Raw genomic sequence first — 19693 nt, forward strand, 5'->3', positions numbered from 1 at the left:
TGCATTGGCATTGCTGCACTCTGACAGAAAATATGTATCTGATTCCGAAGTGTGATGCCATTCTCATGAAAACTTGACCATTGAGCTGCAGTTATGAACATTTAGCAAGTGTAGACTTATTGTTCTGGTGGCATAACTACATAGCACGCTAGATGTAGAACACTGTTTTGAGGCGCTGTTGTGGTATTACGAAAGGCGCCCCAAAGGTTCAAATTTTGTGGCCACTGTTAAAATATGTGTGGACTCACAGGTCTAGCAAGAACACTGAAATGCTTGTAATTCGCATGAGAACAAAATAAGGTACTTACAGAAAAGGAACTCTGGGAATTAATGTTTTCTATACTGCAGGAAATTGCGTAAATTGCTCCAAATTTTCCTGAAATACAGTGTGCAGGCAATCATATCTTCAATATGAGCCTTCAAGCAACCCACAAAGGGAAAAAAACTGCACAAAATGCTACTAACATTGACAAGTGCTGCCATCTAGTGTCAAAAACTGCGAAGCAAGCTGATGGATGCAGTTGTCATCAATTCACATTGTGACATATCTTTCTTAATGAAAAGCCTACATTCGTCATCGGCTATATTGGTACAAACCCTGGTCGTCACTCCATACTCGCCATCGACAGAAAAATGTTTAAACTGCTGATCTAACCTTGCCCCAACCACAGTCACTATCTAGATGTCTGCTTTGGCAATGCTTCCTGAAATGCAACCATGGTTCTACCTTCAAATGCACGTTTTTATTTCTGCAGCGATTCTGGGTCAGCGCTGGTAACACCAGCACCACCAAGAAAGCTCCTTCGCCATGGACACACCACAAACTCTTCTTCGGGGGCTAGGCGCAGGCCAACACCTGGAACAGCCAGTACTGACCCACTCTCCAAATCGGTGGTTGTCGGTGAGCCCTCGTCTAATCGTTGGCTGATGTGCGCATAGGCACACAGTGACATGGTGAAATTTTTTTTTATCACTTAGTCAAACTTCGACTGCTGAGGAAAAATGCAGAAAATGATAGCTCTTGTAGCACCCTGCCCTTAAAAATCTAATCTCGAGTCTTTGGGGCTTGAAAGCCAGTCTTGAATTGCTTAAAAAACATTGTGCTGGTAGTATTTTGCAATGTAAATGCAAGTATTTGCACGCCATGTGCTGCACAGTGGTAGCCATTCCTTGTGCATGCTAATTGATGTGTAGTCGATACAGTCCTTATCTGCTAATGAATAAATATTTCCTTATTGCATCACGAAGTGGCATCATTATTGAAAGAAGCAAATATCAGCAGACTAGTCCAAAGGTCTGCAGTTCTCCAATGTTTCGGCTGTAAATAGTTATTTAATAGACAAGCTAGTTGATGGTAAACAAGGGGGGCAAGGTGCAGGCAACAAGAGCAGATCACAAAGTTGGCCCTTGTCTTTGTCTTTGCTGCTCACTGCTGCAAACAAAAACCTTTGCCAAGTACACCTGATATCTTCATCACATATATTAAAGGAATGTGAAAGGGAAAAAATATTTTGAGCTCCATATCAGTAAATTACTCTTCTAAAATACCACAAAAGGCCACTGTTACTGTGAGAAGAGGTTTGGTAAGCCAGAAATGACGCAAAAACAAACAATTGCTAATGCCTGCTTCAGCTTGCTGTGACATCATGGATGTTGATGGCATCTGTTCAGACGTAGGTGATTTTTTTGTCATCGGTAACGATAGACTGCATTGTTTATTTAAAAAGCCATATACTGAGCCTAGAAAATTTGAAGAACATTTACTGAGTCGCAGCAGCCCAAAGTATGAATACTTCGAAATCCATGATGTCACTGTGACGTGCCAGCTCTGTTGTTCCAACGTGAAGTTCGAAAAATGAAAAAGTAATCGACGTGTTCTTGCAAAAGTAACAAAAAATAGTCTCGAAAGAATACTTTACCAGTCCAAGCTGACTTAGGGTTTCTTTTTAGTGACTCTTAATTCTTGCTTTCCGAGAACATTTGTGCCAGGAGAGTCTGTCGAAGTCCTTACTTGCCTGCGCAGCTTGTGTAAAATATTATGAAAATCAGAGCTGTGCATCCACCTTGTTTTGTGTCGCTCAAGCGTGTGACTTCGTGGCAAACGCAGCACTTGTCGAGGGACGCGGACTGGCCAGAGGCGAGATCGGCATGGCGTCGTTTGACATCAGAAACCCAGAGTTGGTCCTGGCGCAGTTCCCAGACAACAGGATGTACACCAACACCCTCATGAAGCTGCAAGTGCTCGACCCCCACGAGGTAGCAGACCAAACGAAACAGTCATTCGCCTATTTCACTTTGTTCTTCATGATGGTGATAATCAATAGACCCGTACGGAGCCCGAAACGCCTGTTCTTTATTTTGCTTTTATTCTTGGCGAGCGCACATTTTTCGACACCAATATGTTTCCTCGCCAGATGAGTTTTCGTCAAACACTTCACTATGTTCCTCGTGATGCATCATGTTTCACGTTCCGTGCATCATGTTTAATTTTTTTCACCTATCGTCGAACCACTGGTATTACTGCTATGAGAGACACCCTTTCCTTACCCAGCCTTTCTCATAGTAGAAAACTTTTCTACCCTTGTTTTGTTCATAAGGTTTATTATGACAGTTAATTCCTGTGGACGGCTAACAAAACCATCCTACACTTCCATGTGCATTAATCACCATCATGAAGTAGGTAATCTATTTTCAAACATTAAACATTATTGTGACTCACTTGTTCCCAGTGCTAGCTTGTGTTGGAATCTCCTTTCACGCAGTGCTGCTGCCATTATAAACATTAATTCTTTTAGAAATGCTGCTATGAACTTGGTTTGTAATGTAGCTGCACAACTGTTGTATCAGTCCTGTTATGTTTGTCAGTTGTATTGTTTCTATCATTACTACTATTGGTATTGTATATATCAACACTGTACCCACTCCCCTCGCTAATGCCCTAAAGTCCTTGAAGGTAACTAAAATAAATACGTGCACGTGAAACCTGTCATGATGGCTCAGTGTTTGTGGTGTTCTCTTAGCACGAGCTTATGGGTTTGACTCCTGTTTGCATTTCGATGGGGCACGAAACTAAAGAATGCTCATGCGCGTAGATTTAGGCGTGCACGTTAAAGAAACCCGGGTGGCTGAAGTTAATCCGGAGCCGCAGCAGACTACAATGCCCCTCATAGCCTGCTGTGCTTTTCCGAAATGTTAACCTCCGCAATCAAATTAGGCTAATGATAAGAGTAGCCAAGGTGAAAAACCACACCGCAACAACTGGAAGGATCCCGGGCCAGCAGTCATTGTCATTAATAATGGCAAGAGTGCAGTTTTATGAAGGACACGAAAAACTGGGACAAGAACTCACTTAGATTCACTGCAACGAAGCAAGATGAGGCAACCAGCCACATTTATTACTCTGCTATATTGGTTGCCCTTCTTTTTCCTTTTTCTTTCTTACTTTTTTTTAAATTAATATTTCACTGTGACAACATATGAAATCTTGAAACTGGGCTTGCTGTGCCTATCTGTCCTTGCCACTAAACTGACATTGTTATTGTGTCGTCATCAGTCTATGTCATCATTCTCAGCTTCAGCCTTAACCTATAGGACGAAAAAAAGAAAAAGGCAAACCTTTGGCCACCACCACGGGACTAAAAACCAGTTCCCCTTTGGCAATGTGTAGTTTGGAGCTAGATGCCCTAACCAGCACCACTGTCGCCCAACTCTGGTGCTTGGTAATTTGTACCAGGCATTTCATGCCCCGAGAGTGGTGCGGCGTCTTCGCATGTGTATTTAAGAGGTCGCAACACGCAGTATTGTAGCAAATGAGCATGATGGTGCATGCACTGCGAACAAGGAAGCTGTTTTTACACCTGCCAGATGTCCCAACATTTTCTGTTCACAATTTTCTGTGACATTTGTGAATTCAGACAGCCCCTACGTTTATGTTTCTTTTTTTTCTAATGTTGCATCAGGAATTGGAGTCGAGCTCAGGAAATTGCAAATTTATAAACTTTCACTGCTTTCATTGATCGAACCAAGGCGCGACAAGCAGCGGGCACAAGTAGGAAACATTCTGTCGTAGACATTTTGTTGAAATTCCTCAGGATTGCAGCGATAGTGCTGGGGATCCTGTCAATTCCTCTCAGTAATGCTGAATGCGAGCAGATATTTAGCACTGTATACACGACCCGAATGGGCTTTCGCTCGTTTATCTCCGACTGCACCGTTAGAAGTGCATATTCTGTTGCCGAAACGGGAACGGCATCTGAGAGGCTCTTACTTCTAGCAGAATTATTCGGACAAGTTCATGAAGCAGCTGAAATCGGTAACAGCAGAGTTGCTCAAAAAGTCACTCTAATATAAAACAATATGTTTTATATCACAGTGACTAAACAGTCACTGCTGTTGTAAGTTTGCTTCTGCCTGTGTGCCGTGTCAACGGTAAATCATCATTAATAAAGTGCATATGTATCTCACAAAGGAATGTGCTCAAGGTCAGGGCAAACTTTAAAGAAAGCACGCCCCCGATTTCCCCCCGCATTAATCTTCATTGTCACATCTAGGAGATATTTGCAAATTTTTAAGTTAACGGTTGGTAGGTATGTCTTCTTGACAAGATGACAGTGTCTTGCTGTGAAAGCCCGCCCCTGTCGCACTAATGAGTTCAGAACTGAAGGAATTGCTGAAGTCTGACAGCCTTTTTTGTTCTTTTTTCTGCTGCACTTCTCACATGCTCCTGTTGGCATTCTCGCACCATTGTAATTTCACAAGACAATCCATCCATCTTCAGATCCTCCTGCCCAAGACGGTGTTTGAGGCCAACTCGATGCCCCAGCTCATGAGTCAGCTGAAGCAGGAGATGCCATCCACAACCGTCACCAGCCTGGCTCGCAAGCTGTTCAACGAAAACCTGGGCATCCAATACGTCAGGCAGCTCTGCGTACCCGAGTACAGTTCAGTCGAGACTGAAGTCGTTAACAAGTGAGTCGGCGCATGCAAGCTGTGCTATTTGTATGGCCTTAGCTCTCTTCACCTGGATAATACATTGCTTATGCTTTAGTTTTATTTAAAGATTGGAAGAAGACAGTATGTAAGTGGCATCTGGGCATACAGCTTAGCTCATTCTGTACAACACGCGTTGTGGATGTAAAAGCATCAGCTAGTTAGTTGTCCATTTGTCAGGCAAGAGCAGTGCTAAGAACAAGGACAAAGAAATGGCACATAAAGGTGCACAGCGTGGCATGTTGTCTTCTTATGTGCTTTTACTTCGTCCTCGTCCTTAGCAGTCACGGTCGACTTCAAGGCTTACCCCCCACTCAACCATTACTTAACAAATAACTTCTCGCAGCCAGTCAGGCGTTAACTTTTCGTTTACTGCAGTACATACACCAAAATTATTTATGTCTTACAATTCCAAATCACCCTACCACAAAATACACGTTACAGACACAGAGAAATCTTTTTCCCAAAACGCACGCATATTATAGTAAGCAAAAGTTAAGTTGTTTGGCTTGCATCATTCTAAATAACCCTAGTCTCAACTGCAGTTTTGATCTTTCTATGCGAAGATTTAAAAAAGGACATTCGAAAATAATTCACAGTGACTTAGTGCAGCGATAACTACAGCTATATAGCATTGAGTAGCTATGGGCATAGTATTCCATACCTTGATTTGATTGTGGTACTGTGAAAGTAAATGTCACAACTATTCCATTCATTTGGTACACCACCCAATTTCTACTTGTTTCCTCATGCTGATATATTATTACTATTATTGTGCTATTTGTGTTTTCCCTTGTTATGTTGATAGTTAACCGATATTATGTGCAATGTAATAGGCTTTAACTCCTCACGTAATGTGTACCATCGTGTTTCAAAATCTTTTTTTGTAAATTGTTGTCAACTGTATCGTAGGGGACCTGATGCCCTTTCAGGCCCATCTCCTTTTTGCTTTATTTCTCTCTTTCAAGAAAGAAAACTTCTCTTCAAAAAAGGAAAGGAAAGAAAAAGAAGTAAGACATAGGATTCTTTCACTTTTGTAGCATACTAGTCTATAATGAGAACCAACTTGAAAAAAGGTTACGACCCTAAGCTGTCTTCTGGTCTGAGCAGGATATGCTCATGACACTTTCCATCAGTACTCAGAGTTGTGTGTTTGCGCTTCAGTTAATGGCTGGCATGAATTCAAACTTGGCGCGAATCGCGCAGGTACTACGCCCTCTCTGCCACGGCTGCGCTCATCCACTACGTGGAAGTGATGCAGAACGTCGCTTGCACGGCTCACTCCATCAAAGTCATCTTTAGTACCGGGGAGGGAGTCGCTCGAATCGGTGCGTGCGCTGCATTTCCTATCGGCGTACAGTCAAAACTCGTTATAATGAAGTTGTGCCCAACATAAAAACACCTTCGTTATATATCTGATATTCGTTATAGACTGATATCACCAAGGAGCACTGTAGAATTACTTTGTTATATCATAACTTGTTATGCAGTCAAACCTCAATGTAACGAACATCGGCACCCACAGCATATACAGTGCAGGGCACGATAAGTTCTTGTCGCACATGGACTTTGTATGGCACATGAAGGCATGAGGGTCCTGCTGCTGTGCTTCAGTGGCCACATCCTGTCACGTGGCATGTGATTTGAGAAGTGCGTTCGCAAGCAGTTGCATTTCATTCAACCAGTTGATGATCTGTGTCCCCAGCAGTTTCGATTTGTTGCCCTGATCTTCCTTTGCGGCAGCAGTGAAATTTTGATGTAGTGTTGAAATTGTGTGTAAACAGGCCTCGTTATATTGTGCTTCAGTATGCATGGTGTTCCACGGGCAAGGAGTTATTTATTTATTTGAATGTACTGCCAATCCAATGGGGATCATAGCAGGTGGGCTATGACGAAAATTAAATACTTCGTTATACTGCAAATTTTGTTATAGTGTTGAAGTTCATTACATCGACGTTTAACTGTATAAGAAAGACATTTTCATGTTGCGAGCTACTTGGTTATAACGAGTGGTGACTGTATCCATGCTCGTTATGTTGAGGTTCCACAGCAGTCGGCATCTGGTAGAGTTGCTTGCAGCCGGCTTTTATCCAGGGTATAGATAGTGTCCCAGTGGCATGTATCATCAAAAGCATGAAAATACAAATGCGACTGTGTTTCTACATTGTGGCATGGCTTGTTTGTGACAGTAAAGCTAGCAAGTCAGCATAAGCGAGCATTATGCGATCGCTATGTCCTGCCCAAGTTTATAGTACCATGGCAGAGCTGCGACTGTTTTGCATGGCCTCCGAGATTGTGGCATTCCACTGTTGCTGCAGCACGACACAACACTGTGTCATGGTTTTGCCATACTGAAGGGAAGAGGAGTTAGGTATTTGACCAAAAGGTTTGTGTAATCTTTATTATTTTAGTTATGGTGCTGAAAAATTGTAGGTATAGTATGTAATTTTACATGCTTATTTTGAATATGAGGACCATCCTTGTTTATTCTCATTTTGTTCTAATTTTATGCAAGTATTTTTTTATTGAAGTTACGGAAAAATTTACGAAACGTCAGTTGCTCAGATTTTACTTCTGTATGATAAAAAAAGATCCAATGAGGCCAACCTTATTTCTCTGTGTCTCCTTGGAATTCGAGACTAATAAGCTAACTTTTAGAAAAGCACTCGATTGACTGTCAAATTCAAAGTCTCACAGTACTTGTTCAAAGGTCGACAGAGCAATAAGTTTGATCTTATTGGATTTTTAATCATGCAGAAGGTATTGATACCCTGTTTAGCAAAATCTGAGACACTGATATTAGATTTTTTTTTTTTTTCAGAAATTATGGAAAAGAAACTTGCATGAAATTAGACCCAAAGAGGAGAAGCAGAAATGGCTTTTATGCTCGAGACAAGCATGTCAAATTACATGTGTTTACAAGTTTTCAGCACCGTAACTCGAAGAATTGAGATTTTTCACAAATTTTTGGTCTTATAGCCAACTTCCCCCGAAGTCATCATGGGATGTGCAGTGCATGAGCTTAAATGCAGGACAAAAGTCCGATTCCAGGACAAAAGTCCGATTAATGATAGTATGGCAACGGACAACAGTGCGAACCCATAGGTCTCGACAGGCCTCTGAAGAAAGCAGAGAGGACACGTCAGCGATGTCTTGGACTTGGTCTAATCTGCCCAATGCTAGCCGGTACTGGCGCGGTCCAAGCACAGCAGCTGTGCTCGTGAGGATATGCGCGTCTGTTATTTTATTCGTGCGACGCCAATGCTGCTGCCACTACTGTAGCATAGAAGCATAGAGAGTGGGGTCCAGGGCCCCCACTCTGGATCCGCCAGCACTGTAGCAAGGAGCAAGTATTGTATGTACAGTCAACAGAAACTACCCATGAGTGTTTCTACCCACTTTGCAAAAACTGTAGTGACAAGATGTATTTAAACTAAGACAACAAACTACGTATGTAGAATCTACATTCAACCAAGGGCGGCAACTACAGATCAGCATGCCAGTATGTACCACTCTTGTCCTGCTGCCTGTTCTTCATTCTTAACAAGAGCGTGATAAACTGGGATGGTGATAGATGCAAGAACAATGCGAACAAAGTGCTGATTTCGCCTATTCAGGATGATAGCATGCTGGCCCTCCTTGCACTTACATCCTCCATCAACAAAACATTTGCACTTGTTGACCCAGAACATCGCCTCCATCCTTGCGACTTTTGAAAAAAAAAAATAACAATGCAACACAGACTCAACCACGATGCACGACCTTGAGCTGCTGACCAACACCATGGATCCTAGGAGCTCGATGTCGCTGTTTGGTGTGCTGAACCACGCCAAGACACCGGGCGGGTCACGGCTGATGCGGGTGAACATGCTGCAACCTCCGCGCGACCTGGACACCATTGTGCAGCGCCAGAAGGCCGTGCAGCAGATTATCGACAGCGAGGAGTTCTTCTACAACTTCCAGGTGTGTGTGTGGGGGGGGGGGGAGGGGAGGGGGTCTGCAACATTGCACTGTACTGGGAAGTAACACTCTCTGCCACTTTTATTTTTAAAGTGAAGCTTTCTAGGCAAACCGTCCCCGACATTGCCGACCGTGGCTGCTCCTGCTGTCTCTCCAAGTATAGCTCACACACGGGACAGCTCACTCAAATAACAAATCGGCTTACGTATAGCTCCATCTGTGCTACTCATACAGACATGCCGGTGGCCGTACCAAGCACGTAATTCCTTTAATAAAGCAATGCCTTCCGTTTCAAGGTTTGGCACATCTGCTCAGTAGGCTTCCGGCCGAGAAAGGCGGGCCAGCCCTGTAGATGGCGCAGTAGAGTAAACTGGGCTGATCCAGAGGTGGCATGGTGAAAAGTAGGCCGATCATGGAGACCTGGATCATGGAGATCATGGATCATGGTCACATGGGCCATGTGGGTCAGGTGGTAGGGGGGGGGTATCCACGTCTTGCTAAACCTCAGCACCCTGGCAGAAGTATTGTACTAGGTATGCTCAGTGCTGTCAGCTCATAATCCTCTGTTTAACATAAATGTTATTACTACTACTATTCTAGAACGCCTCACTGTCACAGAACACTGCTAGCGGAGATTCGCTGTCGTGGTCACAGGTATGCAGCACAGGTTATCTATTGTTTTATGGTTTCCTGCCTAAGGATTGTGCATCAGAGTTTATTGGAAGTGGTATGTCGTGTAAAGTGTAGCTCGCTCTTGAAGAGCACACTTAATTAGTACATTCGAATGTCATGATGAATTCACATCCAACACACGAAATACCTTTGTTATATTTGATATTAATTGCAGCACATTTGCCGATGAGGGTGAAAAAAAAATTTTGAATTTCACTTTTACTTCGTTAAACCTGATAATTTGTTTTATCCGTATTCATTTCATCTAGGCTGTACTACGTATGCTGTACGAAGACATGATTGTCAGATCTTTCCTAACTCTTATTACTCCTTGTGGTAGCTCTCATGTTCTGCCTATAAGCTCAAGGCCATGGGCTTGACCCCCAGTCGTAGGGGGCCCTCATTTTATTGGGAGCACTATGTAAAAATAATGTTGTACCGTATTCTATGCTTAACTTGAAGAGTCCTAGGTGGTCCAAATGAATTGGGAACTCTTCGCTGTCCTCTCTCGTAGCTGCTGTGTTTCTTTAGAACATTGAACCCAATCAATCAACCAATCAAACTCTATTATCTTTTTGCTCTGAAACTTATTTCTCTGCATTCTGTGCGCATAAACTACCAGGCACTGTTTCCTGAGCCCTGACTACCTCTGTCAAATCAGTCTGTCAAGCAATCAGCCAATCAGCTGGATTGACAGTCAATCAGTTTGGTAGTTAATTCAGCTATCAATCAGCCAGTCAGTTAACCTATCAAAGAGCCAGTCAATCAATCTATCAATTAGTCAATCAATTATTCAGCTACTAGTCAGCCAATTAACAAAACAGAACAGTCAAGCATTAGTGAGTCAGTCATTCAAATTGTCATGTAATGTGCAATTCCTATGGGCAGCTACCGACATCCTCTGTACAACTACAGTTAAGCCTCAATATAATGAACTTCACTATAATGAAATTCTTGATCTAATGAAGTATTTATAACTTTTTGTAACTTCTTGTCAATAGAACACTATGTATTTCGAACCTCAGTATAACAAAGTGTGTTTACACACATTTTCAATACACAAAAATTCCTCTGCCTAGACAAGAGAAATACCTAGACACTAAATAAAAGCTTCCGCGAATGGAGATGTTCAAATGGTTGAATTACATGTGGCTGCTTGCGAACGCACCTCTCAAATCACGCCCGACCGAAGGAGACCGACAGCTGAAGTGGAGCCGCTCAATGTTCCATATGAAGTCCAAGTGCTATAAGATCCTATCGCGGCCCGCGTGCTGTATGTTTTGGTGTGAGTGAAAGCCGACAGCTGAAGTGGAGCCGCTCAATGTTCCATATGAAGTCCAAGTGCTATAAGATCCTATCGCGACCTGCGTGCTGTATGTTTTGGTGTGAGTGAAAGCACGCGAGGGTGGCCGAGGAGGATGGTGGCTAGGTGTGCACACTCTTCCCACGTGAGCAAGGGGAAAGGGAGGAGTGGAGCGAGGGCGGGGAGAAGGGAGTGGGGGCCAGGTTGGCATGTATCTCCTTTTCTACGGTGTCCGTGGCTAGGGTGCTTTTCTAGGGTGCGTGGCTGTCGGTATGCAGCCCGTGTGCTCTGTTTTAGAGGTAATCTGCCACGTGTGCAAAGACTGGGCAAGCTGAGATGGCGTCGCATCGTGCGCTGTCTTCCTGCGCGTTTAATGCTTCATGAGATGCGTTGAAGCAAGAGGCTGACAAAGCATTCATTCTCCACACTCACGGCACTTTTCATGATAGCAGCGTCCCACAGCGGATGACACTATCAGCCGCAGGAGTGGAGTGGACGCGAAAGCATGGCTGGTTTCACTTCGTACCGCCGATGTGAAAATATATCATGACACAGCATCAACCGTATCTTTCATCGCGAACTCTCAAACTCAACAATTCCTTTTTTCTGGTTCAGATTTGCTTTTTACGATTGCATGATAACTTAGACAATATTACGGCCCCTTCCATGTAAGAAAGATACATCAGCAGCTGTACTTATTTGCATTAAAAAATTGAATTCCAATCTAACAAAATTTCGGTACAACGAAGCATATTGCTGATTCTACTGAATTTGTTATATTGAGCTTAGCTGTACATGAATCCTGTGCACAGGGCACTGGGGACGAGGCTACATCAGTGCGCACCTGGACATAGACGAGAGCGGTAATGCCAAGCTAATCTCTGTTAATCCAGACAAACCAATTAGTCTGTTCACTTACCTATAACACCTCTCCTTCTGTGAAGAAGACATTGAACCACCCTGGAAAACATTGGCGACGAGGATGGGATCCCAGTGCACAGGATTCATGTAGTTGCACAGTGCACCATGAGATGTCAGGAGCTGTCCATAGGAATGTCCATAGTCAATGACTCAGTCAATCCATCTAACAATCCATCTAACAATCAATCAATCAATCAACTAACCAAACATTATTTGTCTTTTTGCTCTGAAGGTCGTGTCTATGCGTGCTGTGACCGTAAGCTACCTTATCTGGCAGTCTTCTCCAAGCCTTGGCTGACGTGTGCCCCTCTCCCGCGCAGTTTTTGCTGGCCAAGTTTGCGGACATGGAGTCCCTCCTGGCGGCGCTGGTGCAGGTGCCGCGCGTCGAGACCCTACGCACCATGGAGGCGGCCGTGCACAACTGCGTCTGCATCAAGCACATCCTCGAGCACGTCGAGCCACTGCGCATCGTGCTGGACAAGTGTGAGGACACCCTGCTGGGGACGTACGCGTCGGTGAGTGTCGCCACCCAGCGGTTGCAGCTTTTTGCTTTCACACGATTCAAGTCGACCCTTAGACTGATCTTCAAATGATTTTTTTTTTTGTGTGTCTGTGTCAGGTGAAGGCCTAAACCCTAGGAAAAGCACTAGCAAGCCATCAGAGCACCCTAAACAATTGACACCCTTGAACAAGCGCTTAGAATGAGGGACAAGGCCAATGAGGGCACTGTGAGCATTCCCTGAAAAAAAGAAAAGCAGCAGATCCAATGAGTTGAAATCTACCTCCAGCGAAGGTTTGAGTGAGTGCATAAAGAGTCGAAACACAAGCTTGTGTTTATTCTTTCCCCCACACAGCCACCACCGCAAATGCGCAAAGGCAAGCGCAATACGGTGGTGGTGCAATGGTTGAAAATAAAGATCGTGAGGAGTCCTGTCATTTTTCTGGTTCTTTTTTTCTTTCTTTTTTTTATTTCCACCGCACTGCCGTTGTCGCGGATGGGTGCTGAATGGATGTTATGAGCGTTCCCTTTGGAATGGGGTGGTGGGTTGTGCCACCAAGCTCTTCACTGAAATCGGATGCACGGAGGCAAGCGCCATCTGGTGGTGTTGCAAGGAACCAAGCTGCGACAACATCACGCGCATCTTCTGCAGTGATCAATTGGCCTGTTTGGCAAGAAAACATCCACGCAGCACCCATGGTCATGAAAACCTGCTTTAAAATAAACAAAAAGGAAAAGAAACCATGAAAGAAGGTGCATGTGTCCTGACTCCCTTCGTTGCTTTTTCTCGTTTTAAGTGTCTTTTCAAGGATAAACCAGTTCCAACTTGTCCAGTTTCCCACTATTATCAAGTAATTTACGATTATGCGTGCTTCTTGTGAACCATTTTCGGTTTGAGCACCTAGGAGGTGGATGCTGCCTCATTCCCTTCCTATGCTCTCTAAGGTTGCCAAAACACACTAAGGTTGCTGCAAACACCAGAAATTGCAAAAATAGAAGAGACGAGGGCAGCACTTATGTTTGCTTTTTCTACGAGCAGCGTCGTCATATCTAGCCATATAGCTACATTACGTCAGCAAATTTAGCTCTCTGTCATGATAACCCAATGAGGTTAATGGCACCAGGTCCAGCATTTAAGTGCAAGAGGCATATGATAGAGTTTCTGCAACCTGACCTATACTAATCTAACCTAAAAAGCAGAACTTTGCAAAAGACGAGCTAACCTAGGTTAGTTTAGCTAGCCTATCCTAACTTATACTAAAGCATGACTTGGCTAATGCCAACATAACCTAGGTTAGGTTAGCTATCCTATTCTTAACTGTAGATGACTTGGTTAATGCCAAGCTGTGCCAACCTATCTTAAACCATGACTTGGCTAATGTCAAGGTAACCTAACCTAGGTTAGGTTAGCTGCTCTATCCTAATGTAACCTAAAGCATCACTTGGCAAATGCCAAGCTACCCTAACCTAGGTTAGGTGAGCTACCCAATGCTTACTTAACCTAGAACTCCACATGGCAAATGCTAAGCTAACATAACCTTACCTAGCTTGACTCTTATTAGCTTTGATGCCCCTTAAAGTATTCTCAGCTTGTTGTAGCACAAGTGTCGAATAACACTGCTTGCATACCAGAAAGCATTTGCTCACACCTTGGCTTTTGTTGGATTTAGCCTTACCTAACTTGACTCTTGACTTAGTTTTGATGCTCCTTAAAGTATTTTTAGCTTGTTGTAGCACGTGTGTCAGATAACACTGCTTGCCCACCAGAGAGCAATTGCTCACACCTCGGCTTTTGTTGGATTTACTGACGCAGTACATCACCGATGTCCGGTACGGCCAAATGCATGAAAGCATCTGCACAGTGATAAGGGAAGACGTGGTTTACCAGAAGGGCATATGGAACAGGGTCCTCCAGCTCTGCTTCAGCATAAAGGTTGGTCTAACAAGGTTGCTGTACTCTGGTTGCTGCGTCCTGTTTACATCAGCGAGTGCAGTCCGAGCTGTAGCCATAAATAGCCGAGTGGAACAAAATTATGCGCATCCCACGCACCGTGAGAAGCGTCTATGCGAAGCTTTCTTTAATGTTTGCAAGAAAGACTTCTTGTTTAGTAACCTCTTGGAAGTATTGACCACACGGCAAAGTTGGACACATTTTTCACCAGGAAACTCCTCACTCGATGTAAACATGGTGAGCTTGAACACTGCAGACACATCTAACAGGAACCAGTCTATATAGCACACACTACATACCAAACTGAAGTCTTCCTACACAAAGTGTTTTTCAAGGTTCTACTTGCACCTGTAAATGATTTGACCCAGCTTAACTTCTGTCTCAATACTGCATATCAATGCCATTTGACTTCGTGTGTATGAGCAAATACAATATGCACTTGCATTCCAAGCCTCCCTTTGCAGTATGTCATTGCTGCTTCACTTTGCATTTCTGGGCAAAATGTTCACCACACTCCTCAGTGCTTATCGCAGCCACTTGACTGCTGCATTTCGCATTTTCGAGCTAGTATGAGCTGATGTTCTAAAGCACGGTGTTAAACTAAGCCCACCAGCCAACAACCATTGCCACATAAAATAAGTTCTAAGGTTTTATGTGCGAAAGCTATGAGGCATGCTGCAGTGAAGTGCTCCGGAATAATTTTCACCACGTGAGGTTCCACAATGTGCGCCTAAATCTAGGCATTCTTGCATTGGGCACCCCCGTCGAAATGCGGCCACTGCAACCGGGATTCGAACTTGCGACTTTGTGCTTAGCAATGCCAATGTCGTAGCTACTAAACCACCACTGCAGATCATTACCAGATGGCAAATGAAGATAGCTTGAGCCCTGATTCTTCATAATCCATTGTGCAAGTCAGGGTTACTCATGCACGAACAAGCAAAGGCAATTTCCTTCAAAAAGCCCCCCCCCCCCCCCCCCCCCAGACACACACTTAATTGCACTGAATGTAATCTCACTCGCATGCTGCATATGCCAGAAGAATTTGCATCACTAAGTAGTAGTGCCAGTGTTTAAAAAGAATATGTAAAATTTCCTGCAGGTATCATAGCTCAAAAAAATTTAAGTGCCGATCTTCATTGATCATATCAACCTGCAAAGATCTCTCACTGGAGGACTTGAATTTTAATTTTGCCATTAGTATCTTTTGCCGACTATTTCACTGTTTCACTGCATCGCGCATCCATATGGCTTCTAATTGAGACCAGTTGGAATATAGAATCACACAAAAGCCAACTGGCATTTAGGGTGCCCAACCATTTGGCATGTAAGATACCAATGGTACCTCTGTAAACTGCTGAATAATCATTTATTTATTTATTTATTTGAATTGTCTTCGAGGTTTAGTCACATTACAGAGGAGAGTGGTTACCATCAGAGAATGGCATGAAAACACTCGGTGCTTCCTGTTTATACAGTATTAGCTAGGAGAAGAAAACAGAGATACCTATTCATTGTTGCACAGTAGTCTGCAACTGCAAGAGAAAGAATAAAACAAATTATAAACAGAAATTGACCAACGTGCACATAAGCCAGGATCTTTTGATTCCAAGCAGGTGGACATGCAAAGAGGCCTGATTGAAACTGTCTTAAAACCAATTGGACTCACGGTGATGTACATTTGGACACAAGAAGTGTCTGGCAATGCAATAAGGTCCAGTCGTATCGTTTTGAAAAATTAAGTCGTACTCAACGTGTATGTGTGTGTGCATCTATGTGGTTTGACTGAGATGGCTATTTGTTAACAGGGCGTGACCACTAAGATAGGAATGCCAAAGTCGATGTCACCTTAATTGTTTCGTTACTCCTGCTTTCCACTTCAGCCTGATGTCAACGGGCTTCTCGACATCGCCCGGAGGACGTACTCGGAAGTGCAAGATGATATTCATGGTTAGTGCATGCTTTATCCACACTTGCGCCGTAACTGGGAACTTCACAGTTAGTGCATTCCTATGCATGACTGTGTGACAGAGGCCCATCAACTATGCGTTCTAACACAGTCGTGCATCGGGCAAGGCTTCTCTTAACAGTTTCGAGCAAGCCATGTGATGGGCGCACGTCTGTTGCTGTTCAGAGTCTCATTTCTGTCGTGGTCAAAAAAAAAAAAAGAAGTGTTCAACATTGTTAATCTTTTGTGGAGAGAAATCACCGAGCAGGCAATGAAGAAAGAAGGTATAAATGTGGGCAGGCAAAGCAGGCTTAATTGGACATTCAAAAACAAGATTATAAGATATCATCAACCGCAGAAATATCTGCGAGGCACAATCAAATAACTTTTGAGTGTATGTTGCAGTGTATTCTTCCAGAGGTAATGCATTGGGCAACTGTAGCATTCAACAACTATCTTGCTAATGTATGTATGAGGGCTGTTCAAAAAGAAACTAGTAATCTCTTCTCTTTTCTTTTTCTGTGAAAAATAGATTGCCTCAGGCAGTTAGACAAATGGTCTTGCCCAGTCTAACAGATTTGCAAATAGTGTGGGTGTTATGAAGACAGTAGTGCAAGAGAAGACGAGGACAAGGAAGGAAATGGGATGCGCACTGACTCTGAACCCATTTCCTTTTTTTCCTTCTTTCCTGTCCTGTTTCGTTCCTTGTCCTTGCCTTGTCTCATGCCACTGTCCTCGTAATGAATAACTGTACAAACTATCCCTGTTATCAGTTCTAGTGCTACATGTATTTAAGGAAGTAGATGCAATTCTTTTATTACACTATTATTACTTCCCATTTCCTTTTTTTTTTCTTTTTTGGGCACTGGAAAATATCCGGTACTTGATATGATAATACGCCTTGCTGTCTGGTTGGATACATGCTGACTGGAAAGAACAGTCTTTTCTGTTCTCCAGGTTACTGTTAAACTTGATTTGATTAGAAAACTTGACTGTTTGAACACCTCTAGCTGTTACAAAGGTAGCTGCCTTCCCTCAATACATAGCTCTCTATTCTGCAGTCTCAGTGGTGCGTTGATACAGTTGATCAGCTATCTCCAATGTTGCAATCCTTGAAAGACTGCACAGGTAAAGACTGGACAAGCGTAAGAAATTTGTCAAGGACAGGTGCAGTGAAATTTCTTGTGCGTGTCCTGCTTCTAACTGCACAGTTTTTCGAAAAGAATGCAGTCATACCAACTTGCTCAGCTTTCCATACTTTCAACGCTCATTTCCAACGTCTTCATGCAGAGATGGTCGAGAAAGACATGGCACTGGAATGCGCGTTGCCGCTCAGGGTGGCCTACTCTCAGCTTCGCGGCTTCTACATCCAGATGAACTACACGGGTAGCATTCCCGAGCTGCCTGACAAGTTCATCAAGGTTTCAGTCACAAAGACAACCATCTCATTCACCACCGACAGCCTGGTGGGTTTGAAAACACGGAATAGTGTTTATTCTTGATGTGAACTGCAACAGGGTTCACTTAGATTGCAAGGTTCTAAGCTTACCGTTATCCTTGAAAAGAAAACTGTGTGATCATTGCATTTGACCAGTCCTAACATTTGGGCAGAAACTTCGGGTCTACCTAGAACGCCTCAGGAAAAGCTAAGGTCTGCTCAGCAAGCGAAGGAATGAAAACTGCAGGTGTTTCGTTAAGGGACAGGAAGACAGCGGTCTGGATTAGAGAGCAAATGACGGTAGCCAATATTCTAGTTGACATCAGGAATAGAATAGAGTTGGGCAGGCCATGTAATGCGTAATGCCTGTTAGAGTTGCAGAATGGGTGCCAAGGGAAGGAAGGTGCAGTCTAAGATAGCAGAGAACTAAATCGTGTGATGAAATTAGGAAACTTACTGGCACTGTAGATTTAAGCTTAGCTCCTGTGCTGGCGAGTGATTGGTCAAAATCAGAAAAGGCGAATTGATCCACACTTTCCAAAAACAGTATCAATTATCAAGATTGTGCTTAGCCCAGAAGAGCCACCTTGATGCACACGCATGGCGCATTAATACGCTCTTCGGAATGTCTTTAGGAGTAGCGATAAAAGGAGGTGCGTATACCCCCTTGGTGTAAAATGGAGACGTGGCGCTCAACTTAGCCAAGGTCCATTGAGGAATTTTAGCACGACAATTTACCGACTGCTTACACCCCCTAGAAAAGTCACTGAATATGTTGGTAAGACTTCAAAAAGGCAAAGTTGTCATTTATTAAGATGACTAAAAAAAATTTTCGTACTTAAATTACTACAGGGAACTCTGGTGCTAATGTCTATGGGACCTACAGGCATGGTTGTTTGGCCAGCATGGAAAATGATAGTTAGTACATGGATTTTTGCCTAAACTTCGTCCTTCTGGCTTCGAACGGCTTTTTTTAACGTTGGAAATTGGTCATTTTCGACAAATATTGCGTTACGAATGGAACAATTCACAGTGATTACCTGTGTGTGCAGTGACTAATTGCTTTGCCATGTTTAAAAAAAGCTGTGAACGCTTAGAAATTTAGGAAAAGATAGCATAATTAACTACATCAAAAGAATGTTTGAGGCAACAAGCACGAGGATTAGACAAACTCATGCATACTACCACATCGCTACCATGGTAGCGAACTGTCACAGTACTATAGTTCCCTCTAGTAATTTTTTTGTTGGGAACTCTAAGACTAAAAACATGTCTAAATATATATAGCAACTTTCTCACTAAGTTATCAGCAGTGCAGCCTGCGCACTGCATTATTCAATAAATAAATGGTTCCAATAAATGGAGACAAAGAAAGGAAAAGAAAAAGCCTGCGCTTGCAGAGATGCGCACGTCTTGTGTGTTTCTCACGAAATGGAAAGGTGAAAAACCGAGGGCCAACATTCTCGATCCCTTCTCGGTCACTCGGAGAATGCATTCACTTTTGTGTCACGCAACTTACAGCTCCAAATGCGACAGGGGTTCACGGGAAGAATAGATCAACAGTGATAAACGAGCAATGTTTCTGAAGGCAACGTTTGAACAAAGGGACCTGTCTTCATATAACTGGCAGCTGCCTGCTACTGCTGCCTATACCACCACTACAAATGTACTGGTTAACGACTCTTTTCTCTATGGAATTACGCAATAAAACAACTAAGGTAACCCTAAATATCCTCCCTGCAACAAACATATTCCTCCGAGAGCAGCTTTTTTGGAAGTGTTCGGCTATTCGCTTATGATGGCGATCGTCGATGACTGTTCTTGGCTATTCGCTTATGATGGCGATCGTCGATGACTGTTCTTGGCTATTCGCTTATGATGGCGATCGTCGATGATTGTTCTTGCACAGTATTTTTGGTAGTAAAGACAGTGAAGCTATGGAAAGCTTGGAAAATTGACTGCATTTCTTGACTTAAAATGTAGAGATTATAATGAAAAGGGGACATGAAAGT

General features: G+C 43.3%; 1 protein-coding gene across 1 annotated transcript; it reads left to right on the top strand.

Moving 5' to 3' along the window:
* Positions 1 to 404: 404 nt before the first annotated feature.
* Positions 405 to 18322, top strand: LOC140213302 (mutS protein homolog 4-like). Its single transcript, XM_072284511.1, has 10 exons — positions 405 to 901; positions 2108 to 2256; positions 4778 to 4968; positions 6196 to 6317; positions 8732 to 8952; positions 12166 to 12360; positions 14158 to 14277; positions 16179 to 16245; positions 17534 to 17709; positions 18317 to 18322. The coding sequence occupies exons 1-10, from the start codon at positions 718 to 720 to the stop codon at positions 18320 to 18322; spliced, it is 1431 nt and encodes a 476-aa protein (XP_072140612.1). The 5' UTR covers positions 405 to 717.
* Positions 18323 to 19693: the final 1371 nt, after the last annotated feature.

The sequence above is a fragment of the Dermacentor andersoni genome, chromosome 9 (genome assembly GCF_023375885.2).
Source record: "Dermacentor andersoni chromosome 9, qqDerAnde1_hic_scaffold, whole genome shotgun sequence".
Taxonomy (NCBI): Eukaryota; Metazoa; Arthropoda; class Arachnida; order Ixodida; family Ixodidae; genus Dermacentor; species Dermacentor andersoni.

Coding starts and splice junctions, on each gene's coding strand:
- LOC140213302 (XM_072284511.1), top strand. CDS start 718: ATGGTTCTACCTTCAAATGCACGTTTTTATTTCTGCAGCGATTCTGGG. Junction 12,361..14,157: donor TGCTGGGGACGTACGCGTCG/GTGAGTGTCGCC, acceptor TTACTGACGCAG/TACATCACCGATGTCCGGTA. Junction 14,278..16,178: donor AGCTCTGCTTCAGCATAAAG/GTTGGTCTAACA, acceptor TTTCCACTTCAG/CCTGATGTCAACGGGCTTCT.